The sequence below is a fragment of the Rousettus aegyptiacus genome, unplaced genomic scaffold, assembly GCF_014176215.1.
Source record: "Rousettus aegyptiacus isolate mRouAeg1 unplaced genomic scaffold, mRouAeg1.p scaffold_m13_p_6, whole genome shotgun sequence".
Lineage (NCBI taxonomy): Eukaryota > Metazoa > Chordata > Mammalia > Chiroptera > Pteropodidae > Rousettus > Rousettus aegyptiacus.
This window is the reverse complement of record NW_023416309.1, coordinates 75,466,901-75,490,382: the sequence shown is the minus strand read 5'-3', so window position 1 is coordinate 75,490,382 and position 23,482 is coordinate 75,466,901. Positions and strand designations below refer to the sequence as shown.

General features: G+C 50.1%; 1 protein-coding gene across 1 annotated transcript in view; it reads left to right on the top strand.

The window, feature by feature from the left end:
- Positions 1-23,482, top strand: part of PITPNM3 (PITPNM family member 3) — an 89,071-nt gene that overhangs the window by 50,275 nt on the left and 15,314 nt on the right. Inside the window, exons 5-14 of the mRNA XM_016138754.2 lie at positions 8,357-8,433; positions 8,916-9,151; positions 12,043-12,232; positions 12,810-12,932; positions 13,339-13,523; positions 15,887-16,059; positions 17,196-17,366; positions 18,630-18,824; positions 19,385-19,533; positions 22,051-22,167. Coding sequence (XP_015994240.2) covers positions 8,357-8,433; positions 8,916-9,151; positions 12,043-12,232; positions 12,810-12,932; positions 13,339-13,523; positions 15,887-16,059; positions 17,196-17,366; positions 18,630-18,824; positions 19,385-19,533; positions 22,051-22,167 — 1,616 coding nt within the window. The remainder of the gene's footprint in view (positions 1-8,356; positions 8,434-8,915; positions 9,152-12,042; positions 12,233-12,809; positions 12,933-13,338; positions 13,524-15,886; positions 16,060-17,195; positions 17,367-18,629; positions 18,825-19,384; positions 19,534-22,050; positions 22,168-23,482) is intronic.

Sequence of the window (23,482 nt, the reverse complement as noted above, 5' to 3'; positions counted from 1 at the left end):
GGAACAAAAGGTGAGGAGTATGACTCCCCTCGTCTTCTGGCTTACTAGGCCCCTCTACCCAGAAGCACTGATTATGACGATTTCCTTATAGACATTCCAGAGATTCTCTGCATACATGAACACCTCCATAAATATTCATTCATCTATATTTATACATATACACTGCACAGATGGGAGCATATGGTGCATTCTACTCTGCACCTTGCTTGCTCAGATAATATATTAGGATTATCTTACTATCTCAATGCATTTAGAGGTGTTATTGCTTTGCAACGGTGTGTCATATTTCACTGCGGCATAATTTGTTTAACCAGTCCCTTATTGGTGGGCACATAGGTTGCTTTCTGTCTTTTGTTTATATTATAAATAGGGTGGCAATGGTTAGCATTGTACATATGGAATTTTGCACATGGAACTGGATTTGCTGGGTCAAGGGTGTTTGCTATTTTGAATGACACTGTCAAATTGCCTTCCACAGAGGTCGTACTGGTTTTTACTTTCACTAGCAATGAATAAGAGGGGTTGTTTTTCCATACCCCGGGCAACATGGTATTGATAATTGCTAGTCTGAGAGGTTAAAAAAAAAAAAAAGCATTTTAGAGTAATTTCAATGAGCATTCCTCTAGTTTAGGGTTCTAAGGTTGAGCACCTTTTCATAAGTTTAAGAACTATTTCCAGTTCTTTTTCTGGAAACCACATTCATTTCAAGGGGATTACCAGCATAGGAGGGAATGTGTGGGTCAGAGCATGCTATTTTTGTTTTTTTTTTTTGTTTTTGTGCCGACTTCCAAACAGAGCCAGGGTGGGTTTGGCAGGGGTTCTTTAGGGCAGGGGTCCCCAACCCCAGGCCATGGACTGGTACCACAGTTTAGGAATTGGCCACACAGTAGGAGGTAAGCAGGGGGCAAGGGAGCGAAATTTCATCTGTATTTGCAGCAGCTCCCCAGTGCTAGCATCACCACCTCAGCTCCACCTCAGATCATCGGACATTAGATTCTCATAGGAGCAACCGTCCCTGGTGCCAAAAAGGTTGGGGACTGCTGCCTTAGGGGGTGGGATGAAAGGACCAAGCAGCCTTCTTCTCCTTATAATATTCTTTCTTCCTTTGCCCTCCCTGCCAGGGATCATTTTGCAGGGCAAGCAGTGGTTTGGAGACCTTTGAAAGAGTGACAAGAACTTTTTCTTATACCTCGTCTTTGTGGGGAGATGCTGTAGGAGGATGAAAGAGCCCTGACCCGATGACCAGGTTCAAATCTGTACTCATTCACTTATATACAGAGATAAATCACTTTACCTCTGTAAGCCCAGTTTTCTCATCTGTAAAATGAGGAGAGTCCCTCCTGACCTCTCAAGATGAATGTGAAGATTGTCTGAGACACTGGATGACACTGAGAAATCAAGACAAATCTTAGGACAGTCACCAGGATAGGGGATGTCAAGCCTTTCTAGTATCACTTTGTAGCACAGTAGGAGGGTTTTCCTGTGGTTGTATATCTAGAATCTTCACTGGGCCTCATTCAAAATGGCAACACTCCTGATCCGAGCTGGATTCCAAGAGGAGCTGCTACCCCCTTGCTCCCTTGGGTTGGCCAACAGCATGGTTTCAAGGGGCAAAATTTGGACCTAGACCCTAGCAAGGGCTAGGCTTTAGCCTGGGTCAGAATTTCTGTCTGTGTGTGTGTTTGGGGCGGGGGGGGGGAGGGCTAATTGGCCTGTTGGGGTTTTGGCCTCATTAGGCAGATGAATCCAGACTGACCTGATCGAATTCTGCCACTGAAAGGGTTAAGGATTCACAGGAGAGGTCTCAGCCTCTTAGATTCCCAAGCCTGGTTGGAAATTCCTGCCCTAGCATCCCTGCTAAGGGGCCACTTACATAACTGCTTATATAACCTGGTAAAGGAGAATTTCCTGCCTTTAGGCCAGCAATGGGTCATTCCTGAACTGTTGTAAATATTTCCTAAGTTGTGTTGAAACTTGGAACTCTGCAGAAACCACCCCACTCCCATTCATACTGGCTCTGCCCTCTGTTCCTGTGACCCAAACACAACTCCGCATGGATTTGCAGGCAGCTACCACTTCTCCTAGAGCCTGCTCCTCTCCAGGCCAGGCCCCCTTCTGCAGCTTTCCTGCCTAATTATTGGTCTCCAGACATGCCCTCAAAGTGGCCTCAGCTGCATGGCAGAGCGGGAGTGTTCCCTTCCTTATTCTGCACTGAAGTATCTAATGCATGCAGCCTCAGAGGCTGACAGGTACCTCTGACAGTCCCATTTCCCTGGCTCTGGCTGTTTGGAGCCTTTGGTCATGTGCTGAGGCTTGGTCACATGACCTAGGTCTTTGTCATGTGACTTGACCTAGATCATGTGACCCCAGGTACTTGAAAGATCTTTGAAGTTATGTACTGTATCTGATTCATCTTGGTATTTTCAACCCTGATACAAATTTGGACAATAATCAATAGAATAGGAGTTGGCAAGTGATATTGAGTTGTTTTTTTTTAAACCCAAAATCAAGATCATAATTTACTCATCATGTTTCATATTTCTTTGTTCCTGTACAAGTATTTCTTTTCCTGTTTACATTCCCTCATTAGACTGTCAGCTCTGAGAGGGCAGGACATTTCACTGCTTTATTTTGTTTGTAGAGTCTGTAGTTTGTAAAGTAGGGAGTTGTGGCTTCTTTAAAATGTTCTTATCATAAACATGACATATGCTTATATTATCTATTCAATAGATACATTCATAAACAGTTTTAAACTAAAAGAAATATAGGCTCACTAGAGAAAAATCAGAAAATGGACAAAAGTAGAAAGTAAAAAAAAAAAGTCACCCATTGTCCCACCATTTAGAGAAAGCCACTTATGAACATTTTGATACGTTTCCTTCTAATACATGGCCCCCAGTCCCAGACCCACCCCCCTTTCCACCTAGATCGTGGTTTTCTACAAGGCTGGGGACTGGGGCACTGTGGAAGAGGGTGGCCTGGCATCTGGCTGGTGAACATGCTGATGGCTTTTCAGTTGTGTTCTTTGGAGCCCCAGGGACCGCCTAGGGGCAGGGGTGGGGTAAAGTAAGGAATGGGTCTCTGGGCCCCCAACCTGTTTCAGCCAGAGCTGGTCTACTTTCATTTGTTTTTGTTTTTGTTTCTGTTTTCAGATTAGGCTCCTACAGAAAATTTCAGAGGAAAAAAGATTTCCCTTTTTAAAAAAAGTTTTAAAACCATCATATGAAGGCTCATTCATCCCCTGCTTCATGCTGCCCCATCCATGTCCTGCTGTTCAACAGAGCCCTGAAGCATGGCTCAAGGGTTTTTGTGCTGGTCCTGATTCATTAACCTGCACCCCTGAAACTGCTGTGAGAGCCGTGAGTCCCCTACATAGTTTGTCATTCTGCCAGTGTCTTCTTCCTCCCCAGATGGCCTTGGTGTTCCCTCAAATTCCCAGGCCAGTAACTGACTCAACAAATAAAGAAGTAGGGTTGGCAAGATATGTTTCACGTGAACCTATCAAAGCTCAAGGAGCCACTGCTTCCTTTGCTAAGGGCACCCCGAACATGTGTTTGTTAATTTGCACCAGGACTTGCATGGGAATTGACACCAAGCTCCCTACTTGGAATCAGCTACTTTGGACATCTAGGTAACAGTTGCCACCTGCAGTTTCCTGGTTCCTCTCCCTTTCTTTATGGGCCCTTAGAGCAGCTCTCCAAACAGCTGTCATGGTCCTTGGGACAAACTCTGCTGGGCATGGAGGCTTGGACTCATGCAGGGCGTCAGCCTCTCATACTTGGTCTCAGAGAATCTCCACTTGCCTGAGCCTTAGGAGGGAATATAGGCCAACTGTCTCATTCTGTAGTGCTGTAGAGAGGGCACTGAGGCTACCCTCTGAATAGGGCATTCATTTCCCATCACATGACTCCATGGCTTGTCTCCTCCCAGGTTTTTCCACTCATGTTCTTCTCCGTGTGGGTTTACCTAGGGGCTCTGAGCCCCCTGTTTACTGCTGAAGGAGACTCTACATTTTCCCAGATATTCCCAGGTATATCTCCTGCAACCCACATCAGAGCAAGATAGCAAAGTCATTGGGTTCATCCACAAAATGTGTGCGCTTATGCACATGTGCATGCTTCCATGTACTCACAGAGGATTCCATACCTTTGTGGATACTTCTCAGGACATGCTTCATGGTCTCAAGCTGAACCTAGCTTTGTTTAGTTGACCCCAGGGGTGACTAATGGAGATGGGGGCCGCTGCAGGGACTGATGAGATGGAGGGTGAAATTGAGTGGTCATCTTTAGCCAGGGGGCACCCTTGCTTACACCCTTAATAGGTCCCAGCAGCTGGTAGCAAAACAGATAAAGATAGTTGGACTCTTCAGCCAAGTCGGGTGACTTTTTGCTTAGGGTGCCGAGTGTGTGGGTGACGACCTTGGCTTTTGTCTCAAGAGCAGTGTGGCACATCAGTAATTAGAAGGGATGATCACGATCCGTGCCTTCCCAAGGTGGTGATTAAGCAAAAATAGGCTCCATTCTTCAGCTGGCAGGAGAAGCCATGGTGAGCAGAGTGGGCCACCTGTCCCAGTGCCAGGACTGGCAGGGGTGCTGGGAACAGCACTGTGGTAGCTGGCCTGCCTCAAAGCTTGTCACAAAATGTCACAAAAACAGCTGTGGGCTCCCCTCATCGCATATCTGGGCACAGCAGGGCCATGTAGATGGAAATGAACAGGAAGTGGGCCCTGGCATGTGGCTCCCCACCACCCAGGAACCCTGCCAGCAGCTGTTACCACCAGAAGCCTCTAGATGTGGAGCCATAAAGCCCAGGCCAGGCTATTCTAGAATTCCCAGAGGTTCCCCAATATGATTTCCCTGGGGACTTTTAAGAAATGTGCTTCCCAGCGGATGATGCTCCCTTGATCCCAATTTCTCCTGGGTGTTTGGCAGCATAGAGCTGTCTCACAGGCTTTGCACACCCTGGATCTTCACTTATAATAAGTTTTCATAAAAATGTTATCTAGGTCCTGACAGTTGATAGACCCTGCTCCCAAGAGGCCCACAGTCTGATGAGGAAATTGACAAGTAATCTCACAGCAATCAGACAGGTCCAACTCAGCTGAGAAGGCTTTCCAGAGGTGGTGACAATTGAGCAGGGTTTTGAAGGACAAGTAGGAACTTGCCAGTCTGCAAAAGGAGGAAGGGCTTACCAGGCAGAGAGCTGAACATGAACAAGGTCATGGAGGAGTGAAAGAGTTGTTTTGTGGGTGATTCACAGCCTCAGTTATTGTGGTGGGAATGTCTGGTTGTTGGAAGAGCAGAGCCCTTGTAGGCAAGGTACAGGCAGGAGGGCATCTAAGCTGCCTTTCCACTTGTCTACAGAGGCTTATGCTGAGACTGGAGACAGTGGGGTAATTTCCAGTGGGGGTAAATCTGATCCTGTTAGTCAACTCTCTAGGGGCCAGAATCTAGATCTGGCAGGCTAGGTTTCCCCTCTACCTTCTCCAGAGTAAGGCATCTCTGGATTTTGTGCATTGAAAGGAAGCAAAGCTCCACCCTCAAACAGCACAGTAGGCCAGATTCTTCCCCTTGCTAGGGAGGGCATGAGGGATGCTGAGGACAAGCCTGCCAGTCTCCATCCCCACTGAGCCAAGAACTGCCTCAGCATCATTTGTAGCCAGGATACAGCACTTGTCCACTGATCTGATGCCCAGAATATTGTGTGGGCCCCAAGGTTGCTGGCCACAGATAGATCAAAGATGTGGGTGCTCCTCGGTCTGTATAATCAGTGAGGATGCAGCCCCCACCTAATGGAGGGCATGGTGCCCAGGAGATGACAGGACCCTCATGTCTCCCTTGTGACTTATTTATAGCCTTGCTATGGTAATTTGTGGCAATCACAGTATTTAATCCTATAATCACACTGCACGCAGGCTCCTTGGTGCAAGCAGGCACCCAGCCCAGCGAGGCCCTGGAGCCTGCCAGGGCTCAGGGAAGGACTCAGAGACACGGCAGGAGAGTGTGGAGGCAGCAATGTCCCTATCAGCCTTTGGTCCCATCTTGTCAGCTGTGGCTCTGGCTCTGTGCCCCCCGATGTACCCTGGATGATAACAATTATGTTCCAGGTCCCATTCCAACCCCTTTGTATATATGGAATCATTTATTCTCATCACCATTCTAAGAAGTAGTTACTGTTATCATCGCCACATTCTAGACAAGAAAACTGAGGTGCAGATCACACAGCTGGTAAGAGCTAAGATTTGAACTCAGGCCATGGTTTCTACTGGGTCCCTTCCAGCCCCAGAAGTCAGGGGCCTCCCGATCTCCACACCCACAACCTCAGCCCTGCCAGTTCCTGGTTTCTCCTATTCCACAAGCCCCGCAGCAGCACATGAAGCTGCATACACGAAGCCACACTAGGCTTCCCTCCTGGACACTCTCTTTCCTGCTGGCGAATTGGTCTCCCATGGCAGACCTGGACTTCAGTCTTTGAGGTGCCACTTACCAATTCGTGCTCCTGTTTCTTCTCCTGCAGAATGGATATTGTTGTGTACAACTCCCTGGGAAGCTGTGCAGGTCAGAGGGATGGGGGAGCAGTCTGTCAAGCATCATCTTCTGTTGAATGTGGGGCACTCTTAGCTGGGTTCACGTGCCAGCTCACTCAGTCTTGATAGTTGCATGGGGTAAGTGACCTACATTGTTGGAGCCTCAATTTTTTCATGTGTAAAATGGGGCTAATGACAAGAGGACCAAAACTCAGAGGTTACGTGTGGGAATTAGATGAGATGATACCTGTACAGCATATAGTGCCTGGGACATAAGTGCTCAGGAACACAGAGCCATCTACCACTGTCTTTTATTCTGACCCTGTCCTGACGGCAGGGCACAGGTCTCCTTTAGCCAAATCCAGGGCAAGGTCTAGAGGATGTTAGAAATATGGCAGAAGAGTCGGAGCCACTGGAAGGAGCGCTAGAAGTGCTGGTCAGAGCCAGGCCTCAGAAGGCATTTTTCCTCTTCCTCCTCCAAGCCAAAGCCCTCCATCATTTAGGAAATGATTTCTTGTCTGTGTGGGCAGTAGTTCTGAGTTCATAAAGCAGTTACCCTTAGACCAGGGTCGTGTCTGTGAGGACAGAATATTTCAGATATGGACTTCTTTACAGAGAAAACCTCTTTTGGAATTATTTGCAGATGCTCCCCCCTCCTCGTGCCCTCTGGGGCCAACACCCCTGGGAAGGAGCCTCCCCAAATGTACCTCCTAGCAGGGTGCAGCAGGCTTGTGGCAGAGAGGGGGTGGGGTGCGAAGAAGAAAGGGCCATTCTTGCCTGGAACAGGCTGCATTAGATGAGTTTCTTGTCATTGAAGGCAGAGTGGTTCACAGTCTAGCTATGAGATTCAGCACACAGAGAAAGTAGTGCCCTCATAGGGAGAAAAGAGAAGAGGTGCAGTCAACTTGATGGAAGGAATTATTCCTCAGGGTGGCAGCATCATTGGGTGGGGAGTGAGGGGGTTGTAGGATGTCTTTGAGGACTCTCTGAACCTGAGATTCCAAAGCAGTGACATTCAGGAATGTAAGCGTTAGACTGGGGGTCCACAAACTTTTCTGGAAAGGGCCGGATAGTAACTATTTTACATTTTGTGGGCTGTAAGGTCTCTGTGGCAGATAAGCAGCTACAGATAACATGTAAATGAATGGTATGGCTGTGTTCCAATAAAACTTTATTTACAAAACAGGTGGAGGGCCAGATTTGGTCCAGTTTACTGATCCCCATGTTAGAGGAATAAGAGCTCAGACAGGGCTGGATGCCGAGAAGCGCTTCCTGGAGGAGGAGTTGAGACCAGGCAGCTGAGAGAAGCACGGAGAGCATTTCAGCACTAGGCTTCAGCACAAAGCTCATGGGTGATGGGTGATGATGAGTGTGGTTCCACATGCTGGCCTTAACTCTCTGGGGGTCCAACTTCCACGGGGGTTCCATAATTCAAGGCCTTGCTATCTCTTTGATAACTTCAAACATATTTAAAAATTTTTTTTTCTTTTATCTAGCAATTGTAGTTGTTTTCAGAGGGATGCTTGGCCCAAATTTCTGTCCATTACTGGAAATAGAAGCCGTCAGACAAGCCTCGTACTGTCGCTCTTGTGATTGGTGAAGAAAAGCAGGATGGTTCCTTTCCAGGATACCCCTCTGCCCACCATTAGGGACAGCATCTGTGATAGCCTCATCCTATTGGTCTTCCTTTTCTTAGAAGAAATAGTTTCATGTTGTGTTGATTTCGGAGGCAGGGGCTGGGTGTAGTGACTCTCTAGTTCTGGACACTATCGTTCTGCTCACCTATAAGCCTCTGCCTCGTACAAGCTTAGTTCTCTGTTCCCCCCACAGGAGAACTGTACCGGGTTTCCTTAAGAAGACAGAGGTTCCCGGCCCAGGGAAGCATTGAGATCCACGAAGACAATGAGGTGGGCTGAGTTACTGAGGCTGTCCGGGCCCAGCTCTGTGGCCAGGAATTTGGGAAGAGCCCTGAGACAGTAGATAGGCTGCCTAGTTTCCACCCAGCTCTTCATATGACTCGCTGTGTGACCCTGAACAGCTCCCTGTCCTTCTCTGGGCTTCCAGTTCCTGTATGAACAAGAAGAGCCTCATGGGACACTTCCCACCCTGACAGTGAGGGGCTTGCCCTCCTGACAGCTTGTGCTCCTCACCCTGAATGAACAAGGGGTCTCAAAACAGAGGAGGCTAGAGAGCTCCCCGGCGTGAAGCTGAGATAGGCTGGACACAGTGCCTGCTTCTCGGGCCATAGCCCCGTATGAGTGTGTGTGTGTGTGTGTGTGTGTGTGTGTGTGTGTGTGTGTGTGTGTGTGTGATTCATTGTGTTACCCCCGCGCCCCACCCCATCTCCCTGCTGCCTGTCACTCTCTGTCCTTACTGATGTTCCTCTCAGGAAGTCTGCCCACAGCGCTCCTGCAAGACGCACGTCCTCCTGCTGGTGCTGCACGGGGGCAACGTCCTGGACGCGGGCTCGGGGGACCCATCTTGCAAGGCAGCCGACATCCACACCTTCAGCTCCGTGCTGGAGAAGGTCACACGCGCCCACTTCCCCGCGGCCTTGGGCCACATCCTCATCAAATTCGTCCCCTGTCCTGCCATCTGCTCTGAAGCTTTCTCTCTTGTCTCCAAGTGAGTCCCTTTCTGCTTATTTGGACTGGGTGGGACTGGTGAGGGGGAGTAAGCAGAGAGGCTGCCTTTCCCATGTGCGTACCTGGTGGGCAGGGGGACACCTCTCCGAGAGGTCAAACCCTGACTGACCACAAGCATCACCTGCGGGAAGTGTTCAGCCAGAGTCCAGAGCAATTAGCACTGTTCCCCTGTCCTCCTCTTCCCTGGGCCAGTTTCAATAAACCCTCATCTCCTTGGCCCAGATAAGAAAGCTGAGGCATTAAGAGGTTAAGCAATTTCCCCCAGGGTTACCTAGTGAATAGAACCAGGAGTCAAACATAGGCAGCCAACTCTGGACCACACATTTAGAGCCCAGTAGGGATGTGTGCTCTAATGGAGATGGCACAGAGCACTGAAGACACTCAGGATGAGGGCCAGGGAGGCTTCTTGGAGGCGGTGACTTCGGTGTGTGCTGTGAGAATAGCATAACACAGCTAAGTGTGGGGGTTCTCTGGCAGCCTGGATTTGAGTTCTGGCTGTGTAACCTGAGGGAAATTGTTTAGCCTCTCCTTGTCTCAGTTTCCTAGTCTGTAAAATGGGTATACTCCTGGATTCTGTGTGCTAGTGTATGTGAAGCACCAAGTACAGCATGGGACACATAAAAAGATCATGGCAGGGATTCTCTGACTCACATCATCGTCCTCACAGGGGCGAGAAGAGGCTCTCTTCACTGGTGGACAGGGGACTGGGGAGGGAGCCGCTCTTGACTGACAGCATAGAACCCTGCTGGGTGGAATAAGGCAGCATGCTTACCGGGCCTGGGCCTGGGAGCTTCATCCAAATAAGCCCTGGGCCCTGTGGGGAGTAAACCTGGAGACTAAGAGCTCCTCTAGAGCCGAGGGCCTATGGGAAATGCAGTCCACTGCTTCGGGACCTGAGGGCTTTGTGCTCTCCAGGTCCCTGTCCTGTTGAACTAGCCAAAGGTGCGAGCCAGGAGCCAGGTAGGAGCCCTGGATACACACAGATAACATGGGCAAAGAAGGCCTGAGCACCTGTAGAGCTCATGTTGATAGAGCATGTGGCAAATGGCAGGGCCTGGAAACTGGGAACTTTTTGTGCTTAGGGATGAACGGGAGGCCAGGGGCACCTCTATCCTGCTACTCTCCTCCTTTCCTGTCGACTTTGCCAGACCTCGAGGCTTTGTAGAAAGGAGCCCTCACCCACATGGGGTTTGGAGAGGGTAGATAGGGCATCCCAGCCTTTCAGTCAGGCCTAAGGAGGGCTCAGCAGTGCTGGGAGGGGCAGGAGGCCCTGTCCTCAGCTTCTGGTTGGTTGGGAGAGTGTATTCGGAGGGTCTTGCTTTTCTGGCCTATGAGAGAAAGGAAGGTTGGGCCCTGGACAGGGAGCAGAGACCTGTCTTTGATTTATCTGTGCTCTGAAATGTGGGCAGGGCAGATCTCAATCAGAGTTGGAAGGAAAAAAGTTTAGGTCAGTCATTCCCCAGCCTGGCTAAGGGCCCAAATCCCCGTGTGATTCTTGTTAAACCATGGGTGGCAGGCCTCACCCCTGGGGCTTCTTAATAGGGCTGGGAGGGCCCTGGAATCTGCTTCTTTAACAGATTTATCTGCTGTGTGTCTGCTCTGCAGTGGAATTTGGGAAGCTGAGCTGACGCAGCTCTGTTCTCTTCACACTCCAACAGTTGCAGTTAATTGTGTTCCTTCATAATCAATCTCAGTACCCCCATCCCTCACCCCCAGGACATCTGACCCCCAGAGCTGGGTCAGCCATCCCAGGCCTAATCTCCAAGAAGATGGATGGCCTGACCACTTGAGGGGACAGAGGGAGGGAGCATACTTCTTCCCCAGGCAGTGTCTTGCCAGGCTATCCATCAGCCCTAATCACTACTGGGAGGGAGCTCTTTCTCAGCTAATTAAAATCTCTCCGGCTGCAATTGAGGCCTGTTTCCTCTAATTTGTGTTCTTTGGAGATGAGAAATGGCTGTTAGGCCTGCCTTGTACTCCATGAAGTCTCTGTAACCTGCCCAGGACTCCCTGAGTTCCTATCACCTGCCCCAGTTTCAACTTCTATCAGCCTAAGCTTGACTATTGGGGAAGGGAAAGCTTTGGGTAGGGGGTGGGCAGTTTCTCTCCTTGTGGTCCCTCCTGGGTCTGATGCCCCGGGGGATAGAAGCAGGATGGGGGGATCGGGTGGGAGTAGGCAGCTGGGAGCTGGGCCTAGATAGTTCTCAGCTGCCCAGCAATGAAGGGACATCCTCGTTGGGAGGCAAGGAAGAAAGGGGAGCCCATGGTGGGGCCACTGACAGTGGGGAAGCTATAAGGCAGGATCTCTTAGTCCATTCTGGGGGGTCATAGGTTTTCCTACAAAGCCAGTGAAGGCTCTGGATCCTTGTCCCAGCAAGATGGACTTAACTATTGTGTATGCAGCTGTGTGCCAACCTCTAAGCTGTGGCCGACATGTGATCCACATGCCTGGCATGCCCTCTCTCTACCTTTCTAGTTTTCCTAAAGCCTTCTTTGAGGCCTGGTTCAAACCCCACCACCTCCAGGAAGTCTACCATGATGATATGTCCTCACCCTGATTCATACTACTGGTTTCTTCCACAATTGGGGTGTTCTTTGGAGCCATGCAGAAGTGGGCAGGAGAATCCAGGGCCCATATTACAGGCTGGCATTGGGCGGACATGCAGGGGAGTCAGCATAGGCTTGGCTCCCCCACCCATATCCCTACCCATGTGTTTTGTCTCATCTGGCTCCTGCCTGGGTCTTCCTGGAGAGTCTGAAGTGGAGGGCCCAGTTCTCGGCCAGCACATGCTCTCTTCTGCCTGGTCCACAGCCCCAAACTTGCTTCCATGCCTGATCCCGGCTGGGCTTACCTTGCCCCCCTGTCCACAGCCTGAACCCTTACAGCCATGACGAGGGCTGTCTCAGCAACATCCAGGACCACGTGCCTCTGGCCGCCCTGCCCCTGTTGGCCATCTCTTCCCCACAGTACCAGGATGCAGTTGCCACAGTCATCGAGCGAGCCAACCAGGTCTACGCAGAGTTCCTCAAGTCCTCTGATGGCATTGGCTTCAGTGGGCAGGTAGGACAGCCTGCCCCCATGTCCCTGTCCTGGCCACAACTGGCAAGAGACTGGGATCTGACCAAAAGATCCAGACCAGACCGTTCTGAGGCAATAGCTTCTGAGATCCAAGGAGGCTTCTGAGATCTTTAGGTTCATTCTCATTTACAGATAGGAAAACTGAGGCCAACATCTGAGTTCTGATTATGAGCCCATGCTGATCCCTGGCCCCAGTCTGACCCCTGGCCCCAGCCAGATTCTTATCCTCAGACTGACCTGCCCAAATCTGACCCCTTACTCTAGCCTAGTTCCTGTCCTTGGGCTGACCCCAGCCAAGCCTGACCCCTAGTTCCATCCTGAGTCCTATCCCAAGGCTGACGTTGGCCCCAGACTGACCCCTGACCCTAGCCTTGTTCCTGTCCTCAGTCAGACCCTGGCTCCAGAATGAGCACCCCCCCACCCCCCGCTGGGGCTCTCCCAGGCCTCCCTGGGACAGGTTCCTTGTTCTCCCATGGACAGGCAATCTGAGTTCCAGATGAGTGTAGGGGTTAGGGGTCAGCAATGGCCAGGACTATAGTCCCAGCTGTGCCTTCTCTAGGTGTGTCTCATCGGGGACTGTGTGGGGGGCCTCCTGGCCTTTGATGCCATCTGCTACAGTGCAGGGCCCTCAGGCGACAGCCCTGGCAGCAGCAGCCGGAAGGGGAGCATCAGCAGCACCCAGGTGCGGGCCACATGGTGGGAATGTGTGTGTGTGGGGGTGGGGGTCTGACCTTGGGAGCAGGGGTCTCTCTGGTGAAGGTAGTGTTAGAGCCCTTAATATTTGTACCATGAGATCTAAGTTGCAAAGTGTTATATCATAGTCTTATAAGAGTATCAAGAGATTACTATCGCAAGTGAGGAAACAGGCCCGGAGGGGGCAATTTAGGGTTGGGTCCCTAGACAGCTACCCAGGATCCCACTGGATCGCCAACCCATTTGGATGCAGGAGGCAGCCTTCCGCACTCCTTTTGGAAGAGGTATCGCCTCTCACATCTAGGTAAAAGGGTTATTTGGGCTTGGAAGAGGAGGCAGGGCCCCATAGCCTTTGGTGACCACAGTGTCCTCCTATCCTCTCCTTGGTCCCAAAGGACACCCCAGTTGCAGTGGATGAGGAGTGCAGTCTGGCCAGTAGCAAGCGGCTCAGCAAAAGCAGTATTGACGTCTCCAGTGTGTTGGAGGATGAGGAGCCCAAGAGGCCGTTGCCACGGAAACAGAGCGATTCCTCCACCTATGACTGCGAGGCCATCACCCAGCATCATGCCTTCTTATCAAGGTAACTAGTCCTTGTACCCCACCTTCCTTCCAGAGGAGAGAGGACCATGGCTCAAAGTCATCTGGGGGGCCTGGGACCAGTCTATGTCTCAGGCCTTTTAACGGGGGCCCATAGACAAGCACTGAAATGCTGAGACCAAGGCCACTCCCCATGAGACCCTGTGCTCTGTCCCTGCTTCACCTGGACTTGCAGAGAGACAGGACAATCAGTCTTATGTCTCTGAGTCTCAGCTTCATCTTCTGAAAAAGGGTATATGCTGCCCGGCCTACCTGACTGATGGCTTTGAGATTCTAGAGAAAGAACAGGTAAGGGCATGTTTTGTGAGCTACTCCAAGAGTATGTTCTTATTATTTTTCAGATGGGACAACAGAGGCCAAGTAGGTCAGGAATTTTCCTGGGTTCACATAGTCAGTTACTGAAGAGCTGGAGTCAGCATTCTGGTCTCCCATTCCCCAGTATAAAACACCCCTCTATGAGTAGGCCAGGCGGGGCCCTCTATGGAACTGACCACCATTTAATTTTTAGAAGAGACATATTCATTGCCACTGACTAAATGAATTATCTGCACATTTATTCAGGATATGAGTGAGTATTGAGCATAGACCCAGATTGGAAGACATGCCTCTTCTTCTCTCTCTCCTCAATGCTCTTCTCCCTCCCTCCCTTCTTCCTCTCTTAACCAAGTGGAGAAGACGTCCATGAGGTCGGTAGAGCATTTGGAAAATAGATCGTCTCACCACCCAGAGAGAACTGCTAATACTGGCATATTTCCTTTCAGTATATTTTTACATGTGTCGTGTATAGTTTTACTTAAAAAAAAAACATATTTGATCTTTCCCTTATATAATTAAAAATACTTTACTTGGTAAATATTCTTAATATTTTATTGAGTAAATGGACAACATCTTGCTTAATCCTAGTCACCGACACTTTGACTTTTTCCAATTCTTTGCAGTTATAAGTAGCACTCTGGTGACTATCTTTGTGCATAAACATTTATGTAAATATTAGGTTCTTTCATTTACATGGATTCCTGGAGGAGGAATTATTAGGCAAAAGGCTCTGCATATTTAAATCTCTGACTATTTAAAGCTCTTCTGACAGATTATTCTTTAAAAAAGCAGCTATATTTCAAGTTTGGGTCGCAAAGTAAAATCACATTTCTAGTTTATCCTTGAAAAATCCTTTAAGAAAGCCCCAAATTTGGAGAGTGATGAGAAATTGGAGGCTTTCAGTAGCTGGTCCAACACAGCCAGCTTTTCCCTCTGGTGTAGGGACAGATGGCTGTTTCTTTGGCAATTAAGTAGTTGGCGTGTGTTTAGGGACCACGCTGTACATGAAATACGTATTGTTAAACACCAGAGTCATCATCCTCACTGGGAGATGCTCACACTGCAAGAGGCAGAGGAGTATGGGGATTCAGATTCAACTTTCCAGACCCTAGCTCACACTCTATTTCAATTGTTATTTCTAAAATTCTCTTTCTCTTCCAACTTGAGTGTGTTAGTTGAATTAGCATTCAGCTAATTGATTCATAGATCATGCAATTCCACTGGATTGCCTTGAACTCAAAGCTCTGCTGAAATGCCAGCTGGAAGGTCAGGGAGGTTCCCAGTTTTCCTGCCCATCCTGGGAAGCGTGATCTGGGTTTATGGCTAAACATCAACTTGAACTCTTCGGGGCAGTGGGTGCCTGGGATATGAATGGTTTGAATTCCGTGTCTCGTGGTTTTCTCATTAAGCTCTCTGCTTCATCTGTGGGCTGGAGGGGAGGGAAGACCAAGCTGTTTGCATCTGTGTCTGCGGGTTGCCTGGAACATGAGTTACAACAAAAGCCCTAATCCTGGCAGCACTGACATCACCCAGCTGGTCTGCATATTGGCCAGCTGAGCTTCTCTGGTAGACAGCGCAGGAATGCAGTGTGGCTATCACAAAATCAGCATGACAGGGCAGGCCTGCCAGTGCATAGGATGCTTAGGTATTCTCAGGTGCTCAGCCTGTTTTAGTAAATTGAGTTTTATTGGATCATGGTCACATGTATTTATTTAGGTATCATCTATGGCTGCCTGCAGAGTAAGTAGATACGATGGATACCAGATGGCCCTTAAAGTCTAAAAGATTTACCACCTGGCCCTTTACGGAAAAAGCTGGCTGACCCTTGCCTTAGCAAAATGTCAGCCAGGCCTTGGTGGCCAGTGCTGAGATGGTTGCAGCATCTGGCGAGGGGACTCTGGTTTGAGCCCTTTCCCAGAGAGGGAGGGTTGGGTTCTTCACCCCCAGACTTCCGTCCGCCCTGCTAAGTGAACACCCCACATCCTCGGTGCTTCCCGAACCCACCCTCCCATGTCTTCCTCTCCCTGGCAGCATCCACTCGAGCATGCTGAAGGATGAGGCCGAGCCTCCTGTGGCTAGTGGGCCCCAGATCCCTGAGGTCAGCCTGGGCCGCTTGGACTTTGACGTGTCCGACTTCTTCCTCTTCGGCTCGCCTCTTGGCCTGGTCTTGGCCATGCGGAGGACGGTGCTGCCAGGCCTGGATGGTGAGTGTGTCATGAACTGGGGCCTGAGATGCCTTTGAGTCACTAGGTCACCATGTCAGGACCTCAAACTGGGGAGGGTGGGGCTGGGGAGCAGGGGCAGGAAGGACCATGGAGTTGGGGTAGGTAGACAGAGGAGAGAAAGAGGGGAGGAAAGAGGGGAGGGGAGAAGAGGGAGAGCGGGACAGTTTCCCCAGATGGAGCAAAGTTGAGGTAGCCCCTGGTGGATTTCACTGTCCTTGTCGCATGCCTCTGGCCCATTTGCGGCCCTGTTGTTTAGTTGTCATGCTCTATGGGAAGAGAAGCCATAAATATTTACCCTATTGTACCCATTCCCTTCTCCTCCAGTGCCCAGACCGACCCACTGGAGCCAGGTCAATCTTACCCCTGCATGTACCCAGGCCCACCTCAGTGCCTTTGCTCATGTACTACCCACAGCCTTGAATGCCTTCCTTCATTCTTCTAAAATATACAATGAGGCGATTTGCACCAGCAGGTGGTGAAGTAGGGAGAGGAGGCAAAACCCTATGGTTGCTATGGAACCCTAGTGCTCCCTGAATGCTGGACTAACTTAGAGGGACAGGGAAACTCACAGATGAGGAGGAGGCCTCAGTGGAGACATCTGCTGGTCTGTGAGAGACGTGTATTGCTGGCTCGGGCAAACCAGGAACTACCACTAGGCGTAGGAATTGAGTGGGGGGCTGGCTGGAGGAAGGGGCCATTGATCCTGACTGAAAGACACTGGGTCAACCTCATACATCAAGTAGCAACTAATTAAAAGCTGCAAGAATTTAAAGGAGTTTGACCAGAGGAGATAGTGAAAAAGGGCCTTCTAGGAGGAGGGGCAGCTTGAGCTAAGGCACAGAGAAAGGAACACAGCAAGACTGGTTGGGGAGTTGCAGGTGGCTACCACGGCTGTAATACTGGGTTCTTACAGCTGTGCTCCTAGATGGGGCAGATTGGCAAGGCCTTGACTGTTAAATTGAACATAATGACTTTGATCTTGTTGGAGCAGGGAGCCATGGGAGGTTCTTGAGCAGAGAATTAGGCTACTCAAAGCTATACCCAGGGGAGCTTCCAAGGACCAAGGGAGCAGGTACCAGCAAGGGGATTCCCCCATGTTTCCTTCCACCCCCCAGGCTTCCAGGTGCGCCCTGCCTGCAGCCAGGTCTACAGCTTCTTCCACTGTGCAGACCCCTCCGCCTCAAGGCTTGAGCCACTGCTGGAGCCCAAGTTCCACCTGGTGCCGCCCATCAGTGTGCCCCGCTACCAGAGGTTTCCACTGGGTGACGGACAGTCCCTTCTCCTCGGTAGGCACTCAGGGGTGTGAAAAAGCATACTGAGCTGGAGCTGGGCCCCAACCAGGTAGCACTCCAGGGCCATCCTATCTGATCTAGCCCCTCCAAATTGTCAGCTGATGGAGTGACTAGACCTAACTGAGCAGGGTCTGTGTGCTCTTGGGGAAAAGAACAGGCAAACAGGATGAACCTACCTTCTGAGTGGCCCACCTGTGTGAACTCGTGCTCTGTTGAAGGCATCTTGGGCCTCAGAGACTTAGGCTCTGCCCTTGACAACTCCCAGCCGAGCTCCTGTGGATAGGGCCAGCATAATACTCTCAGGCCTGATTGAAAGTCCAAGGATCCTGCTGATTGCTATTGCCTGGCACCCAGCCTGGACTCTGGAGGTACAAAGCCAGAAGTGTCTCATTCTGGTGGGCTTCATGGAAGAGGAAGCTTTCGACCAAGGAAGGTGGAGAAAAGCTGGAGAATGGGGATTGGGGGATCCTCTAGATGGAGAGAGCAAGGGCAGGTGGGTTTGGGGGAGGACTCGTGGCTTCTGGGGCTCAAGTGGGGTAGGCTGGGCATGGACTGGGGTGAGGTCAAGGGGAGGCCTATATTGGACTGTCAGGGGTTCGGGGCTCAGAGCCTTGACTCCATGCCCCAGAGCCTGTTCCAAGGTTTCATCAAGATTGTAGGGGGAATGCTGTACTGTGGCTCGTTCAGTACTAAAAGTCAGCACCCCACCCGTCCCAATTCAATGAAAACTTGATATCCAAAATGCTGCTTTTTCAGGGGCTTCCATAGAGAGAAGAGGCTCCAAAACCCCCCTCTTGCACTCTTAAATGTGTCCCTCTTTGGTTGGGGCGTCCCCCTACCCCCAGAGAGTGCCCTAGCTCCCAAGCTGGGGTCTCCATTCATTTCCAAGCTCAGCCGCCATTATCTGTGGCTCAGGAGAGGTCTCTGATACAAGAGCACATACCAAATGTTCACCCCTTGACTTTATCTGGTGCTTTTGGGGACATTCTCCCAGAGGTGCTCTCAGTAGCTCTATTGGGGGTAGGGGTGATGTTTGGGCCCCCCACTTGTGCCTGCCTAATGCACAACTTAGAGGATGTGAAACCCGATGACATACTATGGTGGGATCCCGTCAGGCCCTGGGGATGAGAGATGCAGGCTTCCTGTTGGGCATGTCTCTCTGAGTACCCAGCCTCCTGCCCAACACAGATCTGGCACAGCATGGGCAGCTTTCTTGAGATATGCTACTCAGTCCTGACTGTGAAATTCTCCTTCCAGCTGACGCCCTGCACACCCACAGTTCTCTCTTTCTGGAGGGCAGCTCTCAGGGTAGCCCACCACTCCTGGATGCCCCCGCCTCGCCCCCTCAGGCCCTGAAGTCCCAGCGCCTGGTACGGAGGATGAGCCAGGGCAGCTCCCACAGTGACAGCTCGGAGTCTTCAGACAGCTTGGCACCTGTGGGCACCTCCCACAGTGAGTGAGGGTCTTCTGGGGTTTGCCTGGGTTCAAGGGAGAGAGCCCTTCCTCTGGGTGGCCACTGGTCCACTGCCAGGGCTGCTGAGGGCAGGACGCAGGTGGGGAGGTGGAGTAAAGGAAATTCAGACTGAACTCTGACCTCAGAGAGAACTTTGACCTCTGACTCCAGTTGGGGCCTTGACCTCTGACCATAAACTAAGCCATGACCTCTCTAGGCATAGACTAAGCTCTGACCTCAGCCAGAGCCCTAATCCCAACATTCAGTTTTCCTACTGGGAACTCCTGCTGACCAGCAGCCCTGGAGTGAGACTGTGAACTTCTCCATGGGTCCTTTTTCCCAGGGGCCAGTTTGTAACACATGTCCTCGAGGAGCAGTGGGCATGCAAAGGGGCTGGTGGGTTATAAGAAGGTGGGAGGGGGAGCGGCACATTTCTCAGCTCATTTTGAGCTGGATGCTCTGGCCCCAAACTTGTGCCCTGGTGGCATGTCCCCACTGCCCCTTGGGTCACAGCCCTGGGCAGGCCACTCTGTCCTCATCTCCCTTCTCGGCCCTGTAGTCACAGCCAAGTGGTGGGGCGCCAAGCGCATCGACTATGCCCTGTACTGCCCTGAAGTCCTCACAGCCTTCCCCACTGTGGCACTACCCCACCTGTTCCATGCCAGCTATTGGGAGTCCACGGACGTGGTGGCCTTCATCCTGAGACAGGTACTCCACCCCCTGCCTGGGCCCTGCCTACAGGGCCCCTCTGGAGGGTCCAGTCCTTCTATGTCTGGAGAAGAGGCTTATTCTGCAGGCATTGGGAAGGCATTGGAGCACTCTACCAGGTGTGTGTGTGTGGGGGGGGGGGGGTGACACAGCCAGAAAGTGGGTTTCTTAAAGAGCACTGGCTTCTGACTAATGGTATGGTACTTTCTAGAGAATTAAATAGAAACTACATAGGAGAATGGATCGATCTTTCAACTTAGAGATTGGAGTAATAAATGCCTGCTCCACTGTGGGTCTCAATGTCCTCATCTGTAAAAGAAAAGATGGAGCAGAGAGGCCAGTGACTGAGGGAGAGAACCTGGGAGGAAGGAAGTGGGGATGCGTGTGGGGGTTGGATCAGCTTCCAACTGGTTGCAGCCTCTATGGCCAAAGTCAGGAGTTGATTTTATGCTGGCTCCAATGAGAAGCCATTGCATGGTTTTGAGCAAGGGAAAAATATCAACTAACATATTTTTAGTAAGAAGCCCTGCTGCTGTTTGGGGGACAAGAAAATGCATAAGGTTCTTTATGAGGCAAATGTAGGAGCCCAGCTATCGAGATGACGACTTGGGCTAGCTAGGGTGCTGGTGATGGAGGTGCTGAGGAGCAGCAGGATTTCAGTTGTGGTGGCAGGACTTGCTGGCTTCTGGGCTATTAGGGAAATAGGGGAGTCCAATGGATCCTATTTTCCACTTGAATATCTACAGTGTTGCCATTCCCTAGGGTTGGGGAAGAGCAGGGCTAGGGTAAAGTAGGGAAATAGAATCTTGGATCTAGACTTGGGAAGGTCCTATTAGATGTTGGGAGGGAAGGCAAGTAGAGAGTCTGGAGCTTAGGGAAAATGTCAGGTGTAGAGATAAATATGTGGGGTCATCAGAGCTTAGATGGCATTTAAAGTCAGTGCAGGTACAATGCTCATTTTTGACACCAATTCCAGTATATGGTTTCTTCCCCATACCAAGCAATTCTCCCACATTAGCTGGGTATCCTACAATTCACCTGAATTCTGACACTACCTGGAAATAGCACTGATTCTACAAAGTAAGGCTTCAGTCCCACAGGAAAACCCCAGTCTCCCTTTAGATGCCAATCCCAAACCAGGTTGTCACCTGGACTTCTGACCAACAGGTGATAGGTGGGAGGTTCCAAAACCCTCTCTTTGGGTTAGATCAATTTGCTAAAGTGGCTCACAAAAATCAAAGAAACATTTTACTTACTAGATTGCTAATTTATTATAAAAGAATACAACTCAGGAAGAGCCAGATGGATGAGATGCATAAGGAAAGATATGGGGAGAAAGTGTGTGTGAAAAGCTCTCCAGGGATGCTATTCTCCCCAAATTTCCATGTGCTCACCAAGCTGGAAGCTCTGTGAACCCCATTTTTTTAAATGGAGGCTTCATTACATAGGCATGATTGATTAAATCACTGGCCATTGGCAATTGATCCAACCTCTATCTCTTCTCTACTCCCTGGAGGTCAGGGGTTGGGACTGAAAGTTAGAACCCTCTATTCCTGGGGCAACCAACCCCAAAGTCACCTAACAAAGGAACATAACAAGAGACACCTTTATCACTCCCTTCACTTAGGAAATTCCAAGGGTTTTAGGTGCTCTGTTCCATTAACAGGGATGAAGACCAAATATATATTTCTCATGATAAATCACACCACCACAGATACTGAGGGAGTTTCCATAGCTGTAGAAGTTCAAGGGTGAGTCATGTAGCTCCACCAGGGAGAGAGGGAGATGGTGGAGGAGAGGACATCCCCTGAAGTTGGATGGACAGGAGTAGACCTATGAGCAGGGCAGGGTGGAAGTCACAGGGCCTTGGCAAGAATAGCTTCTGTGGAGCAATAGGGACAGAAACCTGACTGGAGTGGGTGAAGGGGAGGAGGTAGGTGGGGAAGGGGAGACACTGTGGAACGTCCAGAGAGCAGAGAAGTGCAGTGGTCATTGGAGGCAAAGGGGTCCTAGGGAGAGTGTTTTTTCTATTTTTTTTTAAGGTGGGCACGATTACAGCACATTTGGATGCTGTAAATGATCCTAGGGATCACTCAGGGGCTAATCAGTGACGCAGGACTGAGAGGGAGTATTGCTGGAGCACTGATCTTGAGTGGGTTGGAGGCTCTGGGATCAGGGCTCCAGCTGGCCTTAGGTGAGGGTCACCTTCTGTAACAGGAAGGAAGGCAGAGAATGGGCACAGATGCAGGTAATTGCTAGGTTTGGGTGTGGGGGGCAGAGGCTGCTTTTAGACCAGAGCATTTACTAGACAGTGTTCTGGCCCCAGCTGTCAGTCCAGGTGGGCAGAGAGGTGGGTCCTAGGGCCTCCAGCCTCCTGAGGGTTCCAAGCTGGGGAGTGGGGGAGCCTGGGGGAGGGCTTGCTGGCCACAAGCTGGTGGCCCCTGATACCCTGGGAAGGAGGGAGAGGGGTTGAGATGGCCTGACCTGACGTGGAGGCTCTGCTCGGCTATGTGCCAGGTGATGCGCTATGAGAGCGTGAATGTCAAGGAGAGCACTGGCTTGGATCCCGCAGCACTGAGTCCCACTAATCCCCGGGAGAAGTGGCTTCGTAAGAGGACCCAGGTCAAACTGCGGGTATGTGCTTGCTGGGGTCACATACTGGTTGGGAGGTGTGGCTGCCCTGAGGGCTGGGGCATCCACATGGCAGGTAAGGCCTTGGAGTTGCCCCTCAGAGCTGAGTGCTCATACATACTAAGCTTCGTGCTCAGATGATTCCCATGGCAGTGCCGTGGGGGTGGGGTGTATGTGAGATGGGAGACCAGGTGCTTGGTGGCCCGGCTTCACAGGAGCCTCAAGAATGGGGGTCCAGGGCACTGGGGTTGGTGAGGAGAAGCCAATTATGAAGCAATTGCTATATGCCAGGCCTCTGTAGATGTGAATATAAGTCAGAAAGAGTCCTGTCCATGAACACAGGGCTCATAGTCTGATCCACCAAGTATGGCATGGTGTGGTATTTGCTGTGATAGAGAGAGGCATCTATTAGGAAAATGATGGAGAGAAGAATTGCAGGGTATCCCACACAGGGATTCCATGAAGAGGAACCTCTATAGGGTATTGAAGTGTGAATAGGAGTTTGGTATCTGTTCATTCATTTATTTATTTAGCAAACAATCATCAGTGCCCACTGTGTCTCAGTCCTTCTGCTAGGGAGTGGGGAATAGGGATTTACAGACATAGACAGTACTGTGGGGGGCAAGTCCAGTCTGGTAGGAAGATCAGACATAGACCCCAAAAACAATCCTAAAAGGTAGAAGGTGATCAATGCTCCATGAATTGACATATTTATTGAGATATAACTGCAATATTGTATAGTTCACTCACTTAAAGTGTACAATTCAATGGATTTAAGTGTATTCACAGATATGTGTAACCATAACCACAATTTTAGAATATTTTCATCACTTCAAAAAGAAACCCCTTACTTATTAGCTATTATCCCCCTACCTGAATCCCTCCAACCCTAACCAATCAATAATCTACTTTTTGTCGCTATTGATTTTCTGATTCTGGACATCCCATATAAATGGAACCATACAATATGTTGTCTTTTGTATTTGGTTTCTTTTACCTGGCATAATGTTTTCAAGGGTCATCCATGTTGTAGCATGCATCAGTATTCCATTCCTTTTCATGGCTGAATAATATTCCATTGCATGGACATATTACATTTTGTTTATGCATTCATAAGTTGGACATTTAGGTCGTTCATACATTTGTCTACTGTAAACGATGCTGCTATAAATATTTGTGTGTAAGTTTGGTATGGACATATATTTTCATTTTGCCTAGGCATATACCTAGAAGTAGAATTGCTAGGTCAAATGGTAACTCTAGTTTAATTATTTGAGGGAATGCCAAAATTTCCCAAAGTAACAACTTCATTTTGCAT